Genomic DNA, 27,196 nt, shown 5'->3' on the forward strand with positions numbered 1-27,196 from the left:
CACCTGACTTTCAAATGAAAGATTGGTATCAAAGAGTTGTTGTTACGTGAGGAATTTTTTTTGTCCAATAATTAGAATCTCTGTTTTTTCAGAGTTAAGTAGTAGGAAATTACTAGTCATCCGATTTTTTTCTATCAGCTATGCATTCCGTTAATTTTGTGAGTTGGTAAGTTTCATCTGGGCGTGAAGAAATATAGAGCTGAGTATCATCAGCATAACAGTGAAAACTAATTCCATGTTTCCTAATGATATCTCCCAAGGGTAGCATGTACAGAGTGAACAGCAACGGTCCTAGTACTGAGCCTTGTGGTACGCCATACTGAACTTGTGATCGATAAGACATCTCTTCATTTACTGCTACAAACTGATAACGGTCAGATAAGTTAAGTATGATTTAAACCATGCTAATGCAATTCCACTAATGCCAACATAATTTTCGAGTCTATTTAAAAGAATGTTGTGGTCAATAGTATCAAATGCAGCACTAAGATCGAGTAACACTAATAGCGAGATACAACCACGATCGGATGACAGGAGCAAATTTGTGACTCTAATGAGAGCAGTCTCGGTACTATGGTACGGTTTAAATCCTGACTTGAAATCCTCGCAGATATAATTTCTTTCTAAAAAGAAACACAGTTGTGAAGACACTGCCTTTTCTAGTATCTTTGACAGAAAAGGTAGATTAGAGATCGGCCTGTAATTGACTAATTCTGTAGGATCAAGTTGCGTTTTTTTAACAAGCGGTTTAATCATAGCCAGCTTAAATGTTTTGGGTACATATCCTAGTGACAAAGATGAATTAATGATATTAAGAAGAGGATCTATGACCTCTGGAAACATCTCCAATTGAGTTCAGAATGTCTTTAAATGCCAATCCCAATGCATCTTTTTCGTTATCTACATGTATATTAAAATCACCAACAATTAGTATTTTATCTGCAGCCAATACTAACTCTGACAGAAAATCAGCAAATTCTTTGATAAAGTCTGTATGGTGCCCTGGTGGCCTGTATACAGTAGCCAGCACAAATGTTAAACGTGATTTATCATTTTCACTACATAGTGTTACATTTAGCAACAACACTACAAAATATTAATATTTAAAACAAGACTTCTCAGTAATTCTGAAGATATTACTATAAATTACAGCAACTCCTCCCCCTTTGCCTTTCAGACGAGGTTCATGTTTATAACAGTAATCTTGCACGGTGGACTCATTTAAAGTAATGTAATCGTTTGGTTTTAACCAGGTTTCTGTCAAACACAGCACATCTAGATTATAGTCTGTAATCATATCATTAACAATAAGTGCTTGTGAAGTAAGGGATCGAATATTCAGCAACCCGAGCTTTATCATTTGTTCATCCGTATTATATCTGTTTTTTATTTGTTGAACATCAATTAAATTTTTACCCTTGAATGGGTTTAGGAGTTTTTTGTATGTCCTAATTCGGGGAACAGATACAGTCTCTATATGATGATATCTAGGTGAAAGAGGCTCTGTGTGATGGGATTTATCTGACATTGGTGATGTGAGACAGCTAGCAGACGGTCGGTTAAGCCAGTCTGTTGCTTCCTGACCTGAGGCCCAGATTGTCATGTTTGAGCTCTAAGACTATGTGCCATATTACTAGAGAGAAGAGCAGCACCATCCCAGGAGGGATGAATACCATCTCTTTTCAACAGGTCAGGTCTGCCCCAAAAACTTTCTATATTATTTCATCACACCCTCTGGGCACTACGAACACCAGGTAATGCCCTTTGGCCTGTCCAACACTCCAGCAGTATTCCAGGGCTACATGAATGAGGTATTTCGGGATTTGTGGCGGTATACATAGATGACATCCTCATTTACTCCTGAACATCAACACCACATCACGCAGGTCCTTGAGAAACTTCGAGCTCACTTTACCTCAAACTGGAGAAGTGCGAGTTCCACACCACCTCTGTTCAGTTCCTGGGATATATCATCGACCAACACGGTACCATCTCTGTTCTGCTTACCTGCGATACTCATCTTCAGTCTGTGTTCCTGTTTACCATCTGCCATCACTGCTGATCTCCTTCATCTTCCGTTCTCCAAGCCTGCTACCTCCATCTGCAAAAGACATTCTGTTATTTCTCCAGCTACAGTAAGTCCATTATTCAATTCCACATTGCCAATATCAACTGTTATACATCTGATGGTTCCATGCTTCTGTTCCAAATAAACTACTGTTTATTCTAATCACCTGTCTGATTCATCTCTAAACCTGACACCCTGCTTCAACACATTTCTAACTTCTAGCTTGAAGAGAATGACTTGCAGTCATAAAACCAACTGTAAATAGTTCATGTAGGTGTCAGGCATGATGCAAACTTTTTAGATAGGCCTAGTTGATATTAAAATAAATATGAGAACATATGGTAGACCTACTGAAAAATAGCAATATTTACACATGATTTGTAGTGATGAGTCGTTCATGAACGATCCGTTCATTGCGTCTGTCACGTGAAAAATGAACGAAAGACTCGGAAGGTAAAGTAATTATTTATGTTCCCTGTAAATTATTTTTGACTGCATTATAATGATTTCTTAATTCAGAATATGATCAAGATAGCGTAGGTGGATGTGTTCGGGGAATTTGCCTGTTAAAAGTATAACATTTAAAGCCCCTTAAATGAACAAAATGACTTGAAAAAAGATTCGTTCATTTTGATGAACGAGATCGAACAAGAGAGTCAGTAAAATGATCCGAACTTCCCATCACTAATGATTTGACAGTTTATTTGATTAAATATCAAAAATATAAAAGGTGTGCGTCATGCCTTTGTAAAGCAAAATAAAATGGACCGAAAATTGCATGTCGAATATTATAGGTTGTATTTTTAAACAGAATGAATATTTTGGAAGTGAAATCTGAAAGGTGAATATGGATTGTTGAATTTTTATTAATGAAAACGTCTGTGAAATGTTTTAAATTGAAATATTCACAGCTTAAATATACAACCATGTTGAATTTCTGCCCATGAAAATGCAAGCAGGGTTAATGCGATGCATATTTTTTTCAAGTAGTTCAATTCAACAAGCTTTTTTGTTTAAAAAACATTTGACATTTATTTTACTTCCATACACACATGTTATATTACCATGTGAACAATTAATATGGATGAGGTGTAGAGGGGGATGGATGCACTGTGCAGAATAGTGAAGAATCAGTGTTCCAACAGTGTGCACTTACAAACTTTAAACACACAACTTGCATCTGACAAACTTACCTGTGTCCTTGGTCGGTGCCATGATTGAAGCACACCGGTGCACGACAGTGGGGTTGGCACAGTTTTCAGTCCCATGGTGCAGTAATGAGCCGTTTGAAACAGAAGTGCTACCACATGGTTGCATAAAGCCATTCCAGTGACCAATCAGCGTTCATTAGCAGAATGCTAGCGTGTTATAGGCAACAAAAACTCAGCCTGTAAGAAATCAAAAGGACATAAGTATTCAACTTTCGACCTATAACCCATGTTGAACTTGCAAAACCTACAATCAAATCTGAGATTTCTCAACGGCAATCGGGTGAAAGAGACAAATTTAGCCGTCTAGACCCATAGACTTCCATTCATTCTGCACTCGCCCGCGATCACCTCCAGTGGAGCTCTGGTGGAACTACAACCAAGATCGATACAATGGAGCTAATAGGAAGTGTCAAGGCTCTCCGTAGACAAGCTCAGGTCTGGTAGACGATCAAACCATTCATGTTCTAACATCTGCTCTAAGCTGGGGCGTTCAGTTGGATCCCGGGCTAGACACCGTCTAATCAGATCCTTGCAGTCTGTACACATTTTAATAAGGAGAGAGCTGGTTAGTCATGACCATGTGACCTAGCATTTGTGAAAACAGCGATGGCTCTGTACAAATCGTTTGCTTTATTTGTGTGTTTATCAATGTTAATCATCATTATTCACTCACTTTCGGATAAGTCTGGGTTCTTAAATGTAACTTTGGCTTGTTCCGTGTCCTCTCTACTAAGAAAAGGAATCCATTTGTTCGACAACTCGTACAGCAACACTCCTAGAGACCAGACGTTTGCTGGGACGGCGTGGAATCGAGATTCTGTCAAGACTTCAGGAGGGCAGTATGCCGGAACTCCTGTAAGAAAGACATTTGCACATTGTTGAGTTTTTTGTTTTAAAGCATCATCAAATAATTAGTAAGTCTTCAGGTTTCCACACTCCCAAAATGCTCACCCATGAATGTGTTGCTGGCGTAGCCTTCACTACTAAATAGCTGTCCGCAGCCAAAGTCTATCAGCTTGAGCTCTCCGTTGTCTTCGTTATACAGGAAATTCTTCATATGAATGTCACTGTAGAAAACACCATGATCGATGCAGGCTTTCACTGCACACACAGCCTGCGTCATGATGTTCCGTGAAAACGAGTCACACCAATCTCGACGATCCATTGTGTCACTCAAGGTCTCGCAGTATCCCGGATACTCCATAATGAGAGTGAATTCACTAGGATGTTCAAACCACTCGTACAGTTGAATGACGAAGGGGCTCATGGGTTCTCGGCACATCATCAGCAGCAGCAGAGCCACTTCTGTAACGAGAGGTTCGGGATGCCCAGGCTAGAGAGAAGAAGCAGACAGAAGTTTAGCTGGGTAAAAATCTGAAGGAAACATCATTTTGAAATGTACTTTTCTTTGATCTTTTTAGATGAGTTCAAAAGAGCCTTTTCAGCTCAAAGTTATTTGGTGCCTCTCGGCTTATTTTTTGATCACATTTATACCTAATGCTTCCTACGGGTGTATTAACTACAGTAATCTGCACTTAAACAACTCAATACACATTCAGGTTTTGGCCAACTTACAATTTTAAGGTAGTGTTTGTTGTCAACCTTGCTTATCCGCTTGATGGCAACCTGCACAAAAAAAAGACCCAGTTTCAATAACAGTAACAGTATTCATGCACCTGGCCTTGTACTAAGTATTAAACCATCTGTATATTGTTATAAATGTGTTTTGATGCATGCAAGAGCTAAATGTTTGTACAAATCAGTAAGATTTACCTTTTTGCGATCAAATTTGCGTCTTCCCAGGAACACTCTGCCAAATCCTCCGGATCCAATCAACTTTTTCACGTTGTAGAGACACTCAAAGAACTCTGAAAAACAAACAGAAAAATATGAGACAATTATTAGCTTGCTAGATTCATTGTTTTATTCAAAAAGTATCAGTGCTGGTCGAGCAGCAGTAAATGTGACCAGACATGTTAAAAACTTATAACGTTCAATATATAACGGCCTGAGGATGGAATATTTCAGAAATCAAAAACTATTTTTGTTTTATTTATTTTTTATAATATTAATTATCAATGTCAGTGGTCACATCAAATTGTTACTTTGGTTTCACTTTATTTTGGTCCCTTTAAGACATAAGTCTATAAATAACATTGCAACATTTACACTTTTATAAGTAAAATTTACTTATAGTCAGTAGAGAGTCTGTTGCTAGCTCCATTGTTTTATTTAAAAAATGTCAGCACTGGTCGAGAAATTAATATTATAATGGGGGAAACAATTTTAATATTCTGTAAAAACAAGCCTTATTTTGAGTGGAAAACAAGATAATACTGTTTAAAATAATGTTGGAGAAATAATGATTCACCTTTATTTGGCGTGAAGCCAGGGTGAGATGGAGCAGATGACGATGATGGTTCAGGAACAGGATCTGCTGGAGGAACAAAAGGCTCCACAACAGGTCTCTTCCCATGTTCTGGAGATTTTTCTGAAATGAAGAAAAAACAATTGAAAACAACTATTAGACCCATTTCTGACGTCAAATTAAGCAATGATATAATGACATAACTTACATTTTACTATTCAAATCTTATCTGTAATGTTACAAATCTAAAGTAATGGGAATTGTTCATGCTATCCACCTGACTTCTGCTTAATGCCTGCATAAATGTCCCAACATATTATTTCACAATATTAATAGTCATTTTATTTCACTATTATCACGATTACGAGGGTGGAGCCTGGTAACGATTAAGTTATTTTTCTTATTTTATCTGATCTTTTATTAAAAAGAAAACATACATTTCCATGCTTCATTTGGCCAACTCTGGCACATGTGATCATAAAAATCATAAAGATCATATGGGCCATATCTAAATATATATATATATTATTAAACACTGACATTTATTAAATGCATAGCAATGTCTTATTTATGACATAACTGACTCTGTAATACTTGGCACGACAGCCATTTTGACAATTTTGCACGTTTTTAACAATTCAAGAGAAATAAATGGTGAAATTGAATTATTTTCTGGTAAATCATTATTTGATGAAACCAGAGAATGATCTTTAATAGTTGTATAAAGAAAATGATACATCGCTTAGAATAATACTAAAACACACTTTACTGAACATGAAGAGAAAATTAGCACGGACTCATGGTTCATTGAACATACACAATGTCTGATTCCTGGACCTACTGTAAATATACAAATATGTAAATATAACCAAATTTAAAAAAATAAAATATAGCACAGAAATGTATAAAATAGAAATAAAAATATCCATTTAAAGAATCTTATAAGACTTCAATCTTTTGATTTCTGATCTGCTGCAAATCAGCTACAAGAAGTTACTTTACGTGATGTCAGAGGATCAGAATTATAGCCTAGTAGAAAAGTAGAAAATAACAGACGGCAGAAAAATCATGAAACAAAGGTAATAATGACTCACTGTCACCCAGATCACAACTGGAGGGCTCTGGCACAGGCGGCATTTCAGGATCGACAGGATCTGCATGCTGTGTTTTCTTAATCTTGGATGGACCAGGCACACACAGATCTTCACAGACCTGTCCTGGCAGGCACATCATCGTCTCATGATCCACAGGATTTGTGTACGGCGTTTGCTCCATCTTGGAGGGACCTGGCATAAAAGATGATGTGTTTTTTTCTCAAAATATCTTAAAGAACAGTTGAGTATTGCAATAAGGGACATATAATCTTCACTCATCTTAAAATGGTGTGATTTTCAGCAGTTTTGAAAGGATGACAACAAAGCTTGTCTCGTATTTATTGAAAGTGTTCTTAGTTTTTGGTTATGTCACACCATAAGACACATTTACAGTACAGTTTAGTAAAAATGTTTTAAAAAAAATTAACTAAGTTAGTGATGTTTCTCAAATATCAGACTTCACTACATAAATATGTTTTTTTTGTGTGTTTACTTTTTTTTTTACTGCATATTTGAGCAGCCAACAGGAGTAGAGAAGGAAAAATGAAGACTAACACCAGAAACATCAGGCTGAAATGGCCATGAATCAGGGTGGTTAAAACTGGAGACTCACAATCTGTGCTGGCTGGCGGCTCTACGCTGGATGTGTCTGGATGAACCTGTGATTCCTGCTCAGCCACAAAAGGACGCACTTCGGTTTTGGCTTGGGTGGACTTTCTCATAGCCTTCCATACTCTCTTGAAGATGTTCTTCTCTTTTGCCTGTTTATCTGCAAACAACAAATATTGATTAGAAACGTCTGTTTTATTAGCACAGATTACAGCTCAATGATTCACTAGTTCATGTTCCAAGAACACTAGAGAAATTAGCTAGTTGCATATGGCCACCATGTTGGGATTTCCGATCTAGCGAGTTTGTGCAGATGCAAAAAATCTTTAAAAAAATTTGAAAGACAGCATAATTTTGTCTAATTAACTGAACATGACTTTAAAGTCCTGACTTGTATTATCTTAGAGCTATTTCTTTGTTGTGTCACAGTTTGAGTCACAGTTTTTCCTGGCAGATTAAAGGATATTTTGCGATTGTAACTTTACGCTCGCGCTCGGTCGGCCCAAAGTCCGGCATCCGACCAGCGCGGAAGGACTCTTCGTGTTACTGTCTTTTCTCAAGGCAAATTTCTCATTTGTATTTTATCGTTATTTCATCTGACTCCATAAATGAAAAGGTTTCAATGATATCTGTGCATTATTAAATGTGAGCGAATGTTTGACTATTCCTTTTAACTCTCTAATGAAAATAATGTCAAAGTCAGTCAGAATAATCAAATGTAACAATTTATTATGTCAGGTAAATGTATCATGCCAATTTCATAATCAATTCAAAGATAATCAATACAAAACATCAAATGCTCTGGAATAAAGAGAAGAGATGCGAACCCAACGTTATACATGAAGCTTTACTCTTCAGGCTAATCTGAAGTACAGAAAGGCCCCGAACCCTTTGCTACATTCCATTATATAGACAGAACCTCTTTCACATGGAAACGAATAACAACCCCTTCAGGCCGATTCAGGCGAATAACAACCCCTTCAGGCAAATAACAACCCCTTCAGGCGAATAAAAACCCCTTCAGGCCGATTCAGGCGAATAACAACTCCTTCAGGCAAATAACAACCCCTTCAGGCGAATAACAACCCCTTCAGGCGAATAACAACCCCTTCAGGCAAATAACAACCCCTTCAGGCGAATAAAAACCCCTTCAGGCCGATTCAGGCGAATAACAACTCCTTCAGGCAAATAACAACCCCTTCAGGCGAATAACAACCCCTTCAGGCAAATAACAACCCCTTCAGGCAAATAACAACCCCTTCAGGCGAATAACAACCCCTTCAGGTCGATTCAGGCGAATAACAACCCCTTCAGGCCGCTTGGCGTCAGAGTCCCGTTCAGCCTGTCGGGGTTGTTATTCGCTATAACAACCGCCTCGATATACATTACCCCGGCCTTACTTAAGTATGTGTCAGTTCTGAATGATGTGTATTAACTCAGTACCTGTTGGGTGGTCCTCCAAAGGGACTCTCCGGTCCAGTGGGCAGTTTGCTGACATGATGTCAGATCTGCCCAGTTGTTTACAGTTGTAGACTGCGTTTGTACTCTTCGTCCGCTAGTGACTCTACTGAACTAACGTTACTGTTCTGATCACCTGAACTGAAGATTCCGTCAAAGTAACTCAATTTATATTGTATATATATTAAATGACACCGTATTCTGAATCTCAACGAGCTGTGTGTGTAGACTCTATTGACCTGATTCTGATTATCGCGGCTGACCTGAACAACTCAGTGACGTCATATGGAACTCGCGCTGCCTGTGACGCCACAGCTGCTGCTTTTTTGGAAAATAATAAATGTAATAATTTACTCGCCCTCATATTACCCAGGGGGCAAAGGGGGTTTAGCAGACATGGGCTGCTGTAAAAGGTTGTCATATAAAAATGAAATATGATGTCTGAGGATCACAACCTGGGTGGACAACCCGGTCAACAAGCTGCTGGAAACTTGTAATTACAGTCAAAACAATGCTACCTCAAATTCTGCTTTAACTCCCCGGAATCACCCAAACATGCTAAAAAGGTTTAATTATATTCATGGATCTGAGGCATATCTCCCTGATACTTTATGCTAGAAACAAACTGAGCACACCTTTCAAAAGAGTGGAAGATAAGCTTTCATCCGATGCCTTGATTGTACATGTAATTAGAATGTAAGAGTTAACAATGCCTCTTAATTCATAGGTAGGCAAAAAAAAAAAAAAATTAAAATTGAACATTCCATTTGTAATCGGTAGCATTCTTTTCCCTTTGTTGTTGTTACAATAAACAAATTACCATGTAAAGTTAACTTTTACTGGATGAAATCATATTTTGATTTTTTTTTTTACTAACCAGACAGTCCTCATGGCCCATAACACATTTAGAGGGAATTCAATTTCAAGCCTATAATAGCCTGTCAATTCAAACAAGATCCAAGAAAGAAGTTTGCCATTAACTGATGTTAATTGTATACTGCTCTGTTTCTGTATGTACAGTATATCGTTTGCATATTAATGCAATATCTATTATTTGTATTGCAATGTCTAGCATTTCTAATATTCTTTCAGAAGTGGGATAGCTTTATTTATTCTATCGAAATTAAAAACAGGATTTGAGGATTTTGGGTTAGGCTGGTTAGTGTTCATTCCAGGTGTTTGGAGTGTGAGACAAAGGTACTGACAACTAAATGTTGAAAGACTAAAACACACAGGAGTCATGTGTGGAGTAGGTTTAAAAGTATTTACTGATTAAAACTGTTACATTAAGTATCAATTTGTACCAAAAAAAAAAAAAAAAAAAGATTAATGAAACAGACAAACAGATTACAATTCAGGTGATAACTAATTTCTGTAATAATGTTTATACAATTTGCTTAGCTGTTTTCTGAGTCACTGCTACTGTCGCTGCGCTCTAGTGGTTCAGCATGCTGTGTCCTATACATTTGGTTGCCAACCCCTAGCAACGGCATCCTATGTAGCATGGAATTGCCCTCTTTGCACAGGAGCAGTTCTTCTGACAACCTTTAACCAGAGATGGGCACAAATACATCAAAAAGTATTTAATTACAAATAACAAATACTTACTCATCAAATGTATTTAAATAAAATACAAAATACTGCTGTGAAAAAGGTATTTAATTAAAATACAAGTAATTTGTAATTTTAAAATACAAAAATATATTTTTTTACAGTCTTCTGTAGTGTAAGTGTGGCGTTAGATACATGTAAGAGTCTAGAATACTGCAATATCATTGTTTAGTGCATAAGATGCGATTTTAACGTACATGTTGCCACATACCATCATAATAAAAGATAATTACGCATATAACATTATATTTGTATTATATTACACAAAAACTAGTTAACGCTGCTGTGAGGGTGTTTCTAATAGCGCGGCTGTGACAAAGTTGACAACTTTCTCTCTTCTGACTGCCATCTATTTTTTTACTCTTTTTGAAAGTTGTGAAAATGCTGTTGTGGCGTTTTTCTTTTGCTATTTGAGCAAATTGGAACACAAAAAAAAAATATTTAATGTAGTCTTTCATTCACTGCTATAGAAGTTAACCCAACTATGATGCCTTCCATCTTCTGAGAAACCCAGAAATATGAACAGGGTCAATACTGTAAAATTAACTTGCAGTAAGGGCATCATACTTTAAAATTAAACTGCGGCAAGGGCATCTTACTTTAAAATTTAATTTCAGTAAGGCCGTCATACTGTAAAATTAAATTGCGGTAAGGGCATCATACCGTAAAACACATTTTACAGGTAAGCTACTGTAAAGGGGAACTTACAGTAACTTACTGGCAATAGTGCTGCCAGTTAGTTACCGCAAAAATGCGATAAAATGTGTAACAGTGCATTTATAGATCTCCTCTGCTGTCACAGTTAACATTACAAGAAATGGAGTTGGAGAAAGTGGTTTTGTTTTAAAGTAAATAAAAACCCACAGCTTCCTTTTACTGTTTCTAAAAATTAAGATGCTGTGTTAGTTTGGGCCACGAGCCTACGAGGGGGAGGGGGGCCTCCAAGATTTTGTGCCCAGGGGCCACTGATTTCTAAATCTGTGCCTGGTTCAAAGACATCCAGGGCAAAACCCATCGCACTTTCACTTTCAGCTGGAGCCTATATAAGGAAGGAGCAGCGGATCTGATCGAGACACCTCTCCACCGGCGACCATCAAAACCCTGAGAACTTCTGACACTCAGAAATGTCCGGAAACAAAAGTTTAATCTACGAAGGAGATTTAGATGAAGAAGAGGGTAAGTGCTTTTTAATAGTTGGTCTATATCTACTAAAATAAAAAGATAAAAAAACATTTATGTGTTATTTGTTAATTAATTTTATTTTATTTGTGTATATATTTACTTATATCTGTGGTATGTGTAAATACTTTCTGTGTCTGAGAAATTCCCAAACACTCTGAAAATGCAATCTCTGTATGGAATAGTTCATTGTTGTCATTTATTATTTTTAATTAAACAAAAAATATATTGAGTTAAAATAAAATATATTATGTAAAATATAGTATTATTAACATATTATGAAGATGCAGAAGATCACTTCCTTTCATTTAAGAGTTCTTTTGAACAATTAGTGCTGTTGTGTGAAGGATTAGGCAAACCAAATCTCAGACTAAATCACACCAAATACAGAACTTACAGCTTGCAGGAGTAAAACCAACTTGTCACATTCAAAATGTTCTAATACTCAGTGTGAAATAGCAAAAATTCATATAAACCTGTTTCTTTTTTCTAAATATCTGTATCTATTAGGCAGCGCCATAGACATGATCGACACATTTGACAGACCAGCAAAAGCCTATGCAGAAGGTCCCTACGCTGGAGCTGGAACATATGGAGGAAAGAGGATTCCTAAGGCTGGAGTCTATGCAAAAGTAGGATATGGACGAGTTGGAGCTCAATGCAGTATATTAAAGGCCCAAGCCAAAGGTCCCAACGCCTCGGTTGGAGCTGAAGCCAGTCTGGCTAAGGTCGGAGCAATGGCTCGGGTAGAATTAGGCAGCGTATCGGCTAACGCCGGTCCAGTTGGTGCGAAACTGGGACTTGGACTCGATACGGGAGCATCTGTTGGTCTGGGTGGGGTGGAGGTCAAAGTCCTGGGAACTGGATTCTCAATTGGTTCAAAAAACAGTGTATCTATTCTGGGTTCAGAAGTGTCTTTTTAAGGCCTGTAGTCATACAGATCTTAATTAAATGTGAGCATTTTCATGAACAATTTTATACGGAACCACAAAAACAGAAAATAAAAAAATAAAATTTTACATTTTATAATCCTACAACTGATGAGACTTTTGTTTTCATTTCAGAATAAATGTATGTGATTATGCAGGTATGATATTGCTTTTCTCTGTACTGTCATTGCCATGTGTAGAACTGTTATAATGTCCACAGAACTTTCTAGAGACATCAATGTTTCCATTTATGCAAAACTGAAAAATAAAAACTTTTAAAGCGTTCTTTTGTGTAAATATTCTAGCAAAAGATTTTGTCTCTCCATGATTTTGCATACAATGGTGAACTGATTTTGTTTCAATCAATTCATTATTTCATCATTATGGCAAAAGATATAAAGAGGTAAAAAAGTTCAATAACCCTTGATAAGTGATTCTTCTGTGGTAAAATCCATGAACCATGAACTAATAGCCTAAATGGGGCAGACATTAGTAGTAAAAAAAATGCACAAATAAACTAACACATCAATTATATAAGAATAAGTCTGACTCAAGGAAATGTTTTGGGGTTCTTATAGAGAAAAATGTAATAGAAATAGATGAATATAGAAAATTGATGATGCGGAGACTGTAACTCTAGTCTAGTTGCTCAAAAGAGTATTGCTTATGACGAAGTAAGGGTCACAATTGCTTACTTCTTTTTTTAGGTTTATTATTTGAAGATATATTTTATATTTAGAATTTATATCACACCAGATATTTACAATAGATAGTTTTAAATGTTACATTTACAATGTTTAGATTTATATTTACATTTAAATGTTCCACTAATGGCTGACAAGTGCCTCAAAAACATCCAAAACCTTGTAAATAATATTAATAATATTAATCTTAATAATAATAGTGGCATTTATACAGCAACTTTGCCCAGCTAAAGGACGCTTCACAGTAACAGAAAAGAACAAACAGTCAGTAAATACATCAAAAAAGGACAGTAGACATTTGCCCAGTCCAAGACATGAGCGACTGCAGTTGCATATCGCTTTCCAATCGAACACTGTAAACCCTAACACTCAAAATATAATTTATTTTGTGCAAGATTAATGTTAAGTGAGAGATTTAGTAGTGATTCATGTTTTGTTATGCTAATTTATGCATTTTTTTAATCAAGTTACCACCATCATGGTGACAAGTGGTAGCTACATGCGGTTTGGTTTGAGAGCAAAAGCTCTATATTTGTTAAAAGCTCTATATTGTATTATACAGCAAATGCTATACCATGCTAATGTTAACATGTTAAACAATTAGCAAGTTAGCATTTATTGATTTATCTTGTTATAGCTAGCTAAGCTAATACTGATAAAAATGTTCACATTAAAGTTACATGAAAATTTTAAGTTAAATGAATAATTTAGTGTACTCAAATATTTCACATGAATAACAATTAAAATGTACGAGTACAAAATAAAAAGCTTCCAGCTCTGCTTACTTAAACTTTGAATTTCTTAACTGAACAATTTTGAGGCAACTGATTGCATTAAATTTTAGAGTTTTGTCAACTTATTAAAACAACAACACTATTTACAGACAGCATAGAAGGTGTGCAGTTGAAGAAAAGGCAAATGCAAAAGATGGTACGTAAGGATACATTATTTATGACTGTAATACAGAGTTTTTGAAAATGTCGAAGAAAAATATGGAATTTGAATTTAGACTCAAATTAATGCAGTGTAGTTGTTGTAAGAGCCAGGGGAAGAGTTCAGGCACAGATTTAGAAATCAGTGGCCCCTGTGCACAAAATCTTGGAGGCCCCCCTCCCCCTCGTAGGCTCGTGGCCCAAACTAACACAGCATCTTAATTTTTAGAAACAGTAAAAGGAAGCTGTGGGTTTTTATTTACTTTAAAACAAAACCACTTTCTCCAACTCCATTTCTTGTAATGTTAACTGTGACAGCAGAGGAGATCTATAAATGCACTGTTACACATTTTTTCGCATTTTTTAGGTTACTTACTGGCAGCACTATTGCCAGTAAGTTACTGTAAGTTCACCTTTACAGTAGCTTACCTGTAAAATGTGTTTTACTGTATGATGCCCTTACCACAATTTAATTTTACAGTATGACGGCCTTACTGAAATTAAATTTGACAGTAAGATGCCCTTACCGCAGTTTAATTTTACAGTATGATGCCTTTACTGCAATTTAATTTTACAGTATGATGCCCATACCGCAATTTAATTTTACAGTATGATGCCCTTACTGCAATTTCATTTTACAGTATGATGCCCATACCGCAATTTCATTTTACAGTATGATGCCCTTACTGCAAGTTAATTTTACAGTATGATGCCTTTACTGCAATTTCATTTTACAGTATGATGCCCATACCGCAATTTCATTTGACAGTATCATGCCCTTACTGCGACTTATTTTTACGGTATAAAACAGTAAAATTTCACCAGTAAAATTATTGCACCAGTGTGTTAGACTATGTTATAGTGTGTGTGATTTTGAATGGTTTGAATGGTGAATTGTTTTGAGAGTAGAGCTTCATTTTGACCTGAAAATAGGATGTTTGGGGAATTGGGTGCGACGTTATGGATTCGTAACGTGTTTACTGTTTTGAGAATATGAGGCATAGTTTCAAGGAATGTGTTTAAGTAATCGAGAACAATAAAAAATAATAATGACGTCATGTTTTTTTTTCTGACAGAAGTAAGAGCCGTTGTTCTGGGGTGGCAGAAATCTGACGAAGCCTCAGTTTAATACTTATATTTGAGGCATATGCAGTTTGAACCCCAGTGTAAATGTAATGTGTACTATTTGCATTTTGGGCAATGCAATAATGTAATGTAATGCAAAGCAATAATTCATTCCAATTCATGTAGGCTAATTGAATGTGTAATTGAAATTGTGAACAATGTGAACAAATATATAATCATTTTTGCATGCATTTTGACTGAAATGTGAATATATAAATATACTACATATATATATATATTTCTTGTTTTTGTCAGAACATGACGTGCTCCTTCACTGTCCTTGCAGTGCCAGGAAAAGACTACATCCCCAAACGAATGCTGTCAGATCACTGTGCCTGAGAATTATGACGGAGATGTTCCCTATGGTGGAATGTTGTCAGTGCATGCTTTATTACAGTTTTTCTCAATTGTTTCAAATACTGATACTTGAGACACAATGACCACAACATGTAACTCATTCACCAACCCCCTGAACCAATTCTGCTAAACTACAAGCACAATTCCTGCTTTACACTCAAATTGCAGTTCTAAAACACACTTTTTTCAAAACACTACACACAATTCTCTGCTTTTGGCACAATTTTCATGCAGAAAATCTCTTGTTTTCACAAGGAACACACTGCCATTCACATATGCACACTGACTCTTCACATGGGCAAACACCCGTCTCACAGTTTTACAATTAGCAATCAGAGCTTTAGCATGAAAGGGCCACGGGTGAGCTCTTCAATGGAGCAATGGATGCCAACACTTGATTTTTTTTTTTTTTTTACTGTAACTGTACAGTCAATTCTTCTGTTGTTTTGTACGTAGACCACTGTATGAACAGCTTTGTGTTGGTTGGGATGTACATTGTTTTTGAGGGAAAAATTAAATATATTTGTTACCGTGTATTTGTGTGTTCTGAGTATAAAAACAATATTCTCAAATGTTTTACAACACACTTATATATGTACTGTCTGTAGAAAGTGTAACACTGAACAAAAAAAAGGCCTAAGTCATTATGATGAATGGAGAAGAAGTGTTTTCATTCATCATCAGTGTTCAACTGTTCTTATAAATGTCTATTCATATGATGGTTTGTGTGTGTCATTTGAAAACAAAATACCATTTTGAGAAGAAATAACATTGTTTTGAATGTAAAGTTTCATTTTGCAGGAGAATTGAGGGGTTTTGCCCATTGTGTGTGTCTGTGTCGAGTTCTGAGAATATGAGGCATGCTTTCAGAAAATGTGTGTAAACAATCGAGAAAAACTGTAATGTGTGCCTCATATACTTTGTGGTATGTAAATAATACGCATCACTATCTGTATTTTAAATTATGTTTGAAGCATTTCATAAGCTGTCATTTTCAACAACCTGATTTTAGACAACCTGGGGAGTCAGGGAAGGTCTAATTTTTTAGTTTTGTTAAAAGCTGTTCACATATTGGCAATAAAAAAAGCTGAAAATTCTTTCATATATCCTCTTTAACACATTTTAATGAAAACAAATAGTAGATTGTTGCAGTTCAAAGTTGAATTGAAACCTAGAAATAAACTAAAGTTTGATGATGATGGATGAAAAAAGAAATGCTGTTATTGTAAATGAGTAAGAAAAAATGATATTCGACAACACCACCAGAAGAGGGAGACAGAGAGAGTTCTGTTCATGTCTTGTATGAATGTATTAGGCTATTATTATCTTATTTTATTAATTACATGGAACTTTATTTTAATTCTATTCTATATTTAATTTTCTTGTCCTTATTTGTTTTGTATTTGGTTGTAGAGAAATACTGAACATGTGCTGAAGATCTTTTTAGAAGTTTTAAAAAGAAGAAGAAGAGGAGGAAGAAGATAATACAATTATGATGCTAAGAAATACTTTTTTGTAAAATGGCTTGGTTCTGCTCGGTTTTCGTTGACTTTGAGTAAAACAATTGAAAGTTTTTCAAAAGATCCCCTGGGGTCAATGTTTCAGCGTGACAGAAGTTTGATGCTGTCGTGTGAGAACAAGCTTGCGGGAACTTTTTTTTTTTTTTAAATGTTTATGGCGTTTTGGAACCAAACTCTTCATATATTTGCTGAGTAAGATGACATCATTGACACTTTTTATAATCGCCCTTGTAGACTCATGTAAAAGATAATAATCGCCAAGCTATGTCGTAGGTTATGTTATGTTTGTTCTGCTGAAACGGTGAAGTAAATATACTGTTTTAAATGTGTCCAGGTGTTATATATATATATATATATATATATATATACAGTACCAGTCAAAAGTTTGGAAACGTTACTATTTTTAATGTTTTTGAAAGAAGTCTCTTATGCTCATCAAGCCTGCAGTTAAAAAAAAAAAAAAAAAACAGTAATATTATGAAATATTATTACAATTTAAAATAATGGTTCTCTTTTTAAATATATTTTAAAATGTAATTTATTTTTGTGATGCAAAGCTGAATTTTCATCAGTACTCCAGTCTTTGATGTCTTATGATCCTTCAGATCCTTGTTGGAAACAAAGATGAAGTTCTCAAGGTGAACGCATACCTTCAACGAAACATCAAGTCAGGAATCTTGGTGTGACACTAGAGGCAGACCTTACTTTCAGTAGTCATGTCAAAGCAATAACTAAATCAGCATACTATCATCTGAAAAATATTGCAAGAATTAGATGCTTTGTTTCCAGACAAGACTTAGAGAAACTTGTGCATGCTTTCATCACCAGCAGGGTGGATTATTGTAATGGACTCCTCACTGGCCTTCCCAAAAAGACCATAAGACAGTTGCAGCTCATACAGAACGCTGCCGCCAGGATTCTGAGCAGAACCAGAAAATATTAACATATCACACCAGTCCTCAGGTCTTTACACTGGCTCCCAGTTAAATTTAGGATTGATTTTAAAGTATTATTACTGGTATATAAATCATTCAATGGCCTAGGACCTCAATACATTGCAGATATGCTCACTGAATATAAACCCAACAGATCACTCAGATCACTAGGATCATATCAGCTAGAAATACCAAGGGTTCACTCTAAGCATGGCAAGTCTGCTTTTAGCTATTATGCCAGCCGCAGCTGGAACCAGCTTCCAGAGGAGATCAGATGTGCTCCTACAGTAGTCACTTTCAAATCCAGACTCAAAACACTTCTGTTTAGCTGTGCATTTACTGAATGAGCACTGTACCAATGTTCGTCTGTTTGTACTGTACTGTATTTTATTTTTTATTCTTCTTAACTGTTTTAATTATTCTTATTTCTTGTTATTATTTAAATTTTTTATGTAAAGCACTTTGAATTGCCATTGTGTATGAAATGTCTTCAGAAATCATTCTAATATGATGATTTGATACTCAGTTATTGTCAATGATGGAAACAGTTGTGCTGTTTAATATATTTTTTTGGAAAACTTTTTTCAGGATTCATTGATGAGTAAAACATTAACAGCATTTATTCATAAAAACAGCATTTATTCAAAATAAAAACATTTCTAACAATATAAATCGTTACCATCACCTTTTATCAATTTAACGCATCCTTGTTGAATTAAAGTACTAATTTCTTAAAAAAAAATAGTTATTGTTCCCAAACTTTTGAACGGTAGTGTATATTGTTACAAAAGATTTACAAAATACAGTTCTTTTTAACTTTTTATTCATCAAATAATCCTGAAAAAAGTATCACAGGTTATAAAAAAAATATTAAGCAGCACAACTGTTTCCAACATTGATCATAAATCAGCATATTAGAATGATTTCTGAAGGATCATAAGACACCAAAGACTGGAGTACTTGCTGATGAAAATTCAGCTTTGCATCACAAAAATAAATTACATTTTAAAGTATATTAAAAAAGAGAACCATTATTTTAAATTGTAATAATATTTCATAATATTACTGTTTTGTTTTTTTGTTTTTTTAAATGCAGGCTTGATGAGCATAAGAGACTTCTTTCGAAAACATTAAAAATAGTAATGTTTCCAAACTTTTGACTGGTACTGTATATATATATATATATATATATATATATATATATATTAGTTGCCCCCTCATTTTAAGATGGGACCCACCAAAAATTTAATTCTGGCTACGCCCCTGGATATACACCACATGTAACGATGCTCCTTATCAATAACTAGCACATGCTTTACGAGTGTGTGACTAAACATGGTGTACAAGAAATGATTAGATAGACAGAAAAGATGCACACATATTTATCCTCCATAAGCAAATCCCAGTGCACTTTCACTTTCAGTTGGTGTCCTACTCTGTGCCTGTTTTCGGACGGAGCCGCTCCACCCGAGACCCTGAGAACTTTATCACCACATGACTGATCAGACCTTATATTCTGGTTTGAAAGATACAGGTTTAATACGCACTTACTCATTTGCCTATATTCTGAGCACCTGAATGTCACGCGTATGTTCTTGTACATTTTATTAGATTTTTCTAGTTCGTAGTTTGAATTTTTGCTCTAGTTTTTTACTTGTATGATTTCCACCCATAGCTTATGCTAATTTTATGCAGATTTTTGTTTGAATAAAAAAAGGAGGCAGAGCAGATGGAAGAAGGTAAGAAGTTTAAGATGTCAAATTGTCATTTGCTTTTCTAGTTCTTTATCTGTGAACTTACCTAAATGTGTCATGTATAGAATTAACTACATTTATTTTCTAGTTTAACAGGTTTTTATTTCATGAAAACTTTGCTTGGCATGTTTTAATAAAAACACATGAGCTTAAACTGAAATCAGACATGTTTAGACACGACTGGCAGTTAAAAAAAGAAAGAAAAACAACTGGAAATTTGATTTTACTGTTTAGATGCATTTCCAAAAATCAGATTTAATTCGGATTGTTTGATGTTTTGTAACATATTTTTGTGTGTACGATTTGTTTATTTTAAAAATTTTGAATTTTGAGTGTGAATCATCATTTTGATACTATTTTTCGAGACTTTGCTTTATTAAAATAATCACAATAAAATGTCAAAAAAATGATGTCATGTTTTTTTTCTGACAGAAGTAAGAGCCGTTGTTCTGGGGTGGCAGAAATCTGACAAAGCCTCGGTGATAAACAGCTTTTTATGTGGTGAAGTCGCGTCTGACAAACACTTTGTGAAGTCTGTGAGGAAAGACGGAGAAGCGGATGGAAGGAAGATAACTCTGATTAACACTCCATGCTGGTGGGAGAACTTTGGTTTGCAAGATTCCCCAGAAGTCGTCAAACAGGAACTGGTTTGCAGTGTTTTCAAGTGTCCACCGGGACCTCATGTGTTTCTGCTAGTCATTAATCTCAGTTTGCCTTTCACTGAAGAAAACAGACTCAGCATTGAGAAGCACTTCAGTCTGTTTGGTGAGAGAATCTGGAGACACACTATAGTCCTCTTCACACGAGCCGATTCACTGAAGGACAAACACAGTGATCAGCGCATGAAGAATCCAGATCTGCAGAAGATCATACAGAGATGTGGAGACAAATTTCACATCTTTGATTTCAAAAACAAAAGTGCTGCCGTTCATGAACTGCTTATAAAGATTAACGATGTCGTGGCAGAAAACAATGGCAAGCATTTTGAAACACATGATGACATGCTTCTAGAGATGAAGAGAAAGAGAAATGAAAATGAAGAAAGAGCAGAAGCCAGACAAAAAATGTTGCAGGATAAAAGAGATCGGCTGAAAGAAATGGGTAAGTATAAACCACATATATGCACACAAGTCAAAAGTTTGGCTATATTAAGGGCTTTTAACACAGCTTAACCCCGTTATCTTCGTTCTAAACCTCGCTTAAACACACTTCTAATTTAGCATCGCTTTTGTGCTGTTAAACAAATTTATCTCCCTCATGTTGTTCCAACCCCGTAAGACTTTTGTTCATCTTCGGAACACAATTTTTTTTTATTAAATCTGAGAGCTGGCTCATGTTAACAAATCGACAAATTCAAATTAGTTTTGTATACAAATATACTGTGAATATATATATTTTTTACTAAATATATTTCTTTGCATTACTTTTATCTTAAACCGTTTACTTTTAATTAATAAATAAAAATATTTAATGGATGAGTTGAAGCATCACAAAGTGCTCATCATATATTCAAAATGAATACTTGCATTTTTCTTAAAGGAGACATAATGTTGTGTTACCTTGGATACCCAATGCTCTATTATAGTCTTTCAGGCACTTCTAAAAAAGAAAAGTGGAAAAAAAATCAACACAGAGCCCCTCAGACCCTTATTTCTAAAGGCATTATTGTCTCGCGAGATCTGATGCGATGTTTTGGCTGTCGTGGACGGTCATTATAATAATGCAAATGAGGGGCGCGTTGATTGGTTGCAGGAAGGAGGGGGGTTGACACCGCAGGTAACTTCAGCATCATTACAAACTGACATCATGGCGCAAGTTGTCAATGAACCCGACCCGGCTGCGACCTATGGGATTCAACCGTACATGTTTGAGCCGGACTCTGAACCAGAGCTGGAAAGTGAAGATGTAGAGTCGATGGAAGGACGTCTACATCAAGATGTCTCTGAATGGTAAAGACAATCATTTTGACTGAGACATACATTAACATCAGTAACGAGCAAAAACGTGTGTTGCTATTTTCTCCCACATAAATTTACCTTTTATTTAATGTAGATTACATTAACGGAGATGTAGTTTTTTTTTTTTTATCAGCTTACAGTGGTTTTGAGATAGACGTTTACTATCATGTGAAAAAAAAAACAATTACAATAAAAAAAAAATATATATATATGACTCATATGCAAAAAAAATGTATTTTACTACTTCCAAGCGGTACAAAAACATAGACAAAATACTGCAATAGCTCAATAAATGTGACGGTACTTATTGTTAGTGAAATTGTAATCACAACCAAAGAAAAAAGAAAAAATACACCATTGCCAGATACATTCTTACAGAAGCCCCACTAACTGAAAGCTATTTTCAAACTGCATGTTTTGCATGAGTTTGGCTAATAATGTTTAGTGGTATATTGTTTTCATACTTGCATTTAAACAGTTTTAGCCACTGAGCATGGACTCCTGTACCGTCACTACTGTAGCGGCTAGTGTAAAACAAAGGGGAAAGATGTGGCTAGCATTCGTAGAGTCCATTCCCCGTGTTTACCTCGAAGGTAACGTTACATACAATAGCCGCATTAGCAGTTAGCTGCTATTTGTTAACCACAGTAGAGCAATAAAAACACAGTCTTACCTTTTCAATTTCTGGCAAGTCCCTGATGGTTGGGATGGCACCTTTTCCCAAACGTATAGCTTCGAGGCCAAGTTCGCCTGATTTTGCCCAAAATTTGTAAATGATTCCGGTGTAAAATGTTTAGCACACACACCTAACGATACGCCACTTGAAAGAGTTGTTGGGACAGCGTCATTAAAAATGAATTTCCTCCACTGTTCCCTGATAGTTTCGTCCGTTTTTGGTAGATAAAACACATTTGCATGTTGTTTGTGGCAGTCACCCACAGAGCATCTCAGGTGTAGGCTACACTCGGTTTCTCTATCTTTCTCGAGTCGACTAAACTGAATCTGAGGGGGAGAGGGGGAGAGGGGCGGGCTTCCCGCGGCATAGGTTTGCGGTGTCCATATTTGGTATATCCTCCCCCGTCTTGACGTCAAGAGGGGGAAGAAATCAAAATCTCGTTTTTTCGTGCGCGTGCACGTGGCCTATTTTACAAACCCTGAGGTAAACAAACGCTTCACTTTTAAATATCGGCTTACCGGCCAGTGTACAATCATTATGCAATCATAACATACATTGATTCTCGTGGAAAAGTGAAATTTCTACATTATGACTCCTTTAAACATCTAATAAAATTAAAACTTTCTTTAAAGTTCTAAAATAAAACTTAGAGGGCTGGTTGATTATGATTTCACTTTTCTAACTTTAGTTAGTGTGTAATGTTGCTGTTTGAGCATAAACAACATCTGCAAAGTTACAACGCTCAAAGTTCAAAGCAAAGGGATATACTTGCTTTTAAAGAAATCGCTTTTTAAGGACTACAACAAACGGCTGGTAGAGACTACACCACATTCCTCCCGGGTTAGTGACATCACCAACCCTAGAATTTACATAAACCCCGCCTCTAAATTCAACCCGAAGTTTTCTCAGGCTACAACCCTGGAGAGCATGGGCCAATCACAACACATGCAGTTCCCTCACGCCTTGATCTTGGTGATTCCTATTGATACTTCAATAGATTATAGATTATCAAGACAGAATATGCTAATCAATGACTAGAAGATAACTACACATCAGCTTCATAAATTCATCAACTAACCGTTCAGAAATGTCCTGTTGCTTCTACATGTTGTCACTTCTTCTAGAGTCTCTCCATCATTCTGACTCCGGTTTGAACATAAAAGGCTAAAAGTTTTTGAAATGTTCAGTGCATGTGTGTGTGAGGTAAAAGGACACAAGTTGTTGAAGCTCCGCCCCCTGTGCCGGGAGCAGCAGCTCATTTGCATTTAAAGGAACAGACACAAAAACTGTTTCTGCTCACCCTCAAAAAGTTACAATATTAACATGCTACATAAAAATATCTGTGGGGTATTTTGAGCTAAAACTTCACATACACATCTTGTGAAAATGGCCTTTAAACATCTAATAAAATTCTAAAATTCTAATTCTATTTTTTGTTTGTTTATTTTTTTGGAGAAGAAGCTGTGACTCCGCACTCTAAACTGAGAATCGTTCTGCTGGGTTGGATTATGTCTGGGAAGAGTGCAACCGCAAACACCATCTTTAATAACGAAATATCTCAGATAGAAACAGCACAAAAGGGCACAACTTATACAGGTGATGTAAATGGCAGAAAAATAACTGTGTTGGACACCCCAAGCTGGTGGAAGTTTTTCGCCTCTAAATTCAACCCGAAGTTTTCTCAGGCTACAACCCTGGAGAGCATGAGCCAATCACAACACATGCAATTCCCTCACGCCATGATCTTGGTGATTCCTATTGATACTTCATTCAAGAATGAACAGAGAAGAATCATCGCAGAGCGCATGGCCATTCTCGGAGAAGACGTCTGGAGACACACTATAGTTCTGTTCACGTGGGGCGACAGGTTTCCAGATATATCGATCGAGCAGCACATCGAGAGTGAAGGTGAAGCGCTTCAGTGGCTGATTCAGAAATGCAGGAACAGATATCATGTGTTTGACAACACAGACAAGAATCGAGCTCAAGTCACAGAGCTGCTCCAGAAGATCGATGAGATGGTGGCAGAAAACAGTCTGTTCAGTCTCAAAACTCAATGTACTGCAGAAGAAGTGTGTGACACACCAGACGACGAGGAAATAAGTCTGAACGCTGACCAGTTACTGAAACTGATATACCTGGAGATGAAAAACTGGCGTGAAGAGATGAAAATGAAGCTAGAAGAATTAGGGATGGATTTCAGTGGATGTATGTCAGACGACGGGAGCATTGAACATCCTCCAGACGGTGAATTGGCAATTCTGTCTAATTTCCATAGACATATTAAGGCAGCAAACAGCAAAGGACTTCTATAAATGTTGTCTTAATTTTGCCATTGAGAACTTTTCTGTGTCATCTTCCTCTTCTAGTGCTGGATAATGATAAACCCAAAGAGGAGAGAAGGAGAGAAACAAAGCTAGAAGAATTAGGGATGGATGTCAGTGGATGTATAGCAGACAACAGGAAAAGACGGTTGAGCATAGAACATCCTCCAAATGGTAAATTGGCAATTCTGTCTAATTTCCATAGACTTTTTATGGCTGCAAACAGCAAAGGACTTCTATAAATGCTGTCTTAATGTTGCAATTGAGCACTTTTCTGTGTCATCTTCCTCTTCTAGTGTCGGATAATTATAAACTCAAGGAGAAGATAAGGAGAGAAATAAGAAGGTGGGATGTAATTATATTGGATGTGATGTTGAATGATCTGAATCCTGAAGCATCATATGGTGAGTTATTATAGATTTACATGATGAATCACATTGCTTAAAATGTTTGTTTTTTTAGTTTAACAACATGCCAAAATTCATTCTCTGCCACTTATTTTTTCATATTCATGACATACAGATGAAATGATGGTGACAAGCTGGCTTCAGAAATGTGAGGAATACAGCATATCTAAAACATCAGGATTTGAAACAGAGTAGAAGATCCACAGAATCCAGAGATGTCAGATGATGCATCCAAACTTCAAACAATGCATGCCTAAAAACCAGTTTGCATTGGTTTTAAAACCAATTTAATTAGCAATTATTTTTTAAATATGTATTTTTCTAGTTTTTAAATGTTTGAGTTCCTAGAGCTCTTCCTGTCCGATTTTAGGGAAAAATTGGATCTATTGGAGACGTCAAATAGATTTCTTATGCGCGCCAAAAGAGCACAGACACAGTACAATCCACATGGGAAAATCTCACAGTAAACCAATCAGCTGTGAAAAATATGATAGTGTTTTGCCAGATGAGAAGTTTATGTTTCATCTTTTTACTCTTTTAATTCCTTTTATAACTACTGTATATCATCTTTATATCTCTTTTAACTCCTTTTATAACGGTTTTAATTTTCCTTGCTTTTGTTTTGTGATTAATTTAATTCCTTTCTGTGTAAAGCATTTTGAATTACCATAGTGTATGAAATGTGCTATATGAATAAACTTGCCTTGCCTATGCTATTTTTAATTATTAATATCTGATAGTGTTGTTAATATCAAAATATATAGGCTATATATATACAGTGAGGAGAACAAGTATTTGATACACTGCCGATTTTGCAGGTTTTCCCACTTACAAAGTATGTAGAGGTCTGTAATGTTTGTCATAGGTACTCTTCAACTGTGAGTGACGGAATCTAAAACAAAAATCCAGAAAATCACATTGTATGATTTTTAAGTAATTAATTTGCATTTTATTGCATGACATAAGTATTTGATACATCAGAAAAGCAGAACTTAATACTTGGTACAGAAACCTTTGTTTGCAATTACAGAGATCATACGTTTCCTGTAGTTCTTGACCAGGTTTGCACACACTACAGCAGGGATTTTGGCCCAATTATTCTATCTGACTTATTTGTAAGTGTGAACTCGTGAAATCTCAATTCTCCAGCGGCAGTCATAACGAATTCAACCCAAGCGCTCGTTGGTGACAGATGATTACGTTGCTCATCTGTCCATCATCGTATAAAGCCCGCCCTGACAATTTGATTGGTCCGAACAATTTTTATTCGGGCATAATAGCTCCTCAACGGATCGAGTCCAGACCGAACTTCCCGACCTAAACATTTTGTGGGTGGGGCTAAGTTCGACTGGCATCCAGGCTAGTCTGCCCCATTTTGTCACGAACACACACGGGGAACAGGAGGATCCAATTGCAGTAGTTTATTAAATGTAATCCAATCTCGTAGTCATCCAAGCAGGGGGTCAAAATCCATAAATACCAATCCAAACACAAGAAATAATACAAGAACAGGCAAGGCAAACAGACTTCAAAAGTGCAGTGACATACAACAAGGACTCCGTAACAAACACTAAACAGGCAGGGTATTTATACACAGGGAAATGACAATGATAATGGGAAACAGGCTGAGTGCAATGATCAGTGATAGGGGACAGCTGAGTGCAATGAAAGGACAAGGATCATGGGGAATGTAGTTCAAGAGTGTGCTGGACACCGTGAGGAAGGAGGACATCTAGTGGTGACCCAAGGAACATAAACCAGACACTGTGACATAACCCCCCCTCTACGGAGCGGCTACCAGACGCTCCAAGACATAATAAAAAACAAAACCCAACAAAAGTCCAGGAGGAAGGTGCAACGGTGGAGGATCAGGGGGAGGGATGGAGGGCCAGGACCATGGAGGGGAACAGAAACAGGGGGTGATGACTTAGCCGGGGGCCAGGGCAAAGCAGATGGCCCATCGGGCAGCCATGGAGA

General features: G+C 36.4%; 2 protein-coding genes across 7 annotated transcripts; one reads left to right on the forward strand and one right to left on the reverse strand.

Annotated features, from left to right (window-relative positions):
• Window positions 1–3,562: 3,562 nt before the first annotated feature.
• LOC307150563 (serine/threonine-protein kinase pim-2-like) lies at window positions 3,563–9,044 on the reverse strand. Of its 4 annotated transcripts, none has more exons than XM_079857913.1 (9): window positions 8,794–9,044; window positions 7,355–7,510; window positions 6,742–6,849; window positions 5,651–5,716; window positions 5,053–5,147; window positions 4,855–4,905; window positions 4,231–4,612; window positions 3,953–4,132; window positions 3,563–3,815 (listed from the first exon to the last, which is right to left on the reverse strand). In XM_079857913.1, the coding sequence occupies exons 1-9, from the start codon at window positions 8,846–8,848 to the stop codon at window positions 3,676–3,678; spliced, it is 1,233 nt and encodes a 410-aa protein (XP_079714039.1). In that variant the 5' UTR covers window positions 8,849–9,044; the 3' UTR covers window positions 3,563–3,675. The 4 variants fall into 4 exon arrangements, with proteins under 4 accessions (XP_079714039.1, XP_079714038.1, XP_079714037.1 ...); XM_079857912.1 differs by having other exon boundaries at window positions 5,651–5,713; window positions 6,742–6,933; XM_079857911.1 differs by having other exon boundaries at window positions 6,742–6,933.
• A 10,460-nt stretch (window positions 9,045–19,504) lies between these two features.
• On the forward strand, window positions 19,505–26,234 carry LOC307150517 (GTPase IMAP family member 8-like). 3 transcript variants are annotated; one of them, XM_079857817.1, is made up of 6 exons: window positions 19,505–19,839; window positions 20,287–20,955; window positions 23,947–24,735; window positions 24,858–24,986; window positions 25,109–25,216; window positions 25,335–25,944. In XM_079857817.1, the coding sequence occupies exons 1-6, from the start codon at window positions 19,830–19,832 to the stop codon at window positions 25,412–25,414; spliced, it is 1,785 nt and encodes a 594-aa protein (XP_079713943.1). In that variant the 5' UTR covers window positions 19,505–19,829; the 3' UTR covers window positions 25,415–25,944. The 3 variants fall into 3 exon arrangements, with proteins under 3 accessions (XP_079713943.1, XP_079713942.1, XP_079713944.1); XM_079857816.1 differs by having other exon boundaries at window positions 19,516–19,839; window positions 23,944–24,735; XM_079857818.1 differs by lacking the exon at window positions 24,858–24,986 and having other exon boundaries at window positions 19,664–19,839; window positions 25,335–26,234.
• The last annotated feature ends 962 nt before the right edge of the window (window positions 26,235–27,196 follow it).

The sequence above is a fragment of the Squalius cephalus genome (assembly GCF_949319135.1).
Source record: "Squalius cephalus genome assembly, chromosome: 22".
Classification (NCBI taxonomy): Eukaryota; Metazoa; Chordata; class Actinopteri; order Cypriniformes; family Leuciscidae; genus Squalius; species Squalius cephalus.

What these genes read in the sequence shown, in the direction of transcription:
- LOC307150517 (XM_079857816.1), top strand. An exon ending in AGATCGGCTGAAAGAAATGG is followed by an intron (nt 20,956 to 23,943) that starts GTAAGTATAAAC and finishes ATTTTTTTGGAG; the next exon opens with AAGAAGCTGTGACTCCGCAC. An exon ending in CATAGAACATCCTCCAAATG is followed by an intron (nt 24,987 to 25,108) that starts GTAAATTGGCAA and finishes TTCCTCTTCTAG; the next exon opens with TGTCGGATAATTATAAACTC.
- LOC307150563 (XM_079857910.1), bottom strand. Translation starts at nt 8,848, where the DNA reads ATGTCAGCAAACTGCCCACTGGACCGGAGAGTCCCTTTGGAGGACCAC. An exon ending in GCAAATTTGATCGCAAAAAG is followed by an intron (nt 4,906 to 5,052) that starts GTAAATCTTACT and finishes TTTTTTGTGCAG; the next exon opens with GTTGCCATCAAGCGGATAAG. An exon ending in ACAAACACTACCTTAAAATT is followed by an intron (nt 4,613 to 4,854) that starts GTAAGTTGGCCA and finishes TCTTCTCTCTAG; the next exon opens with CCTGGGCATCCCGAACCTCT.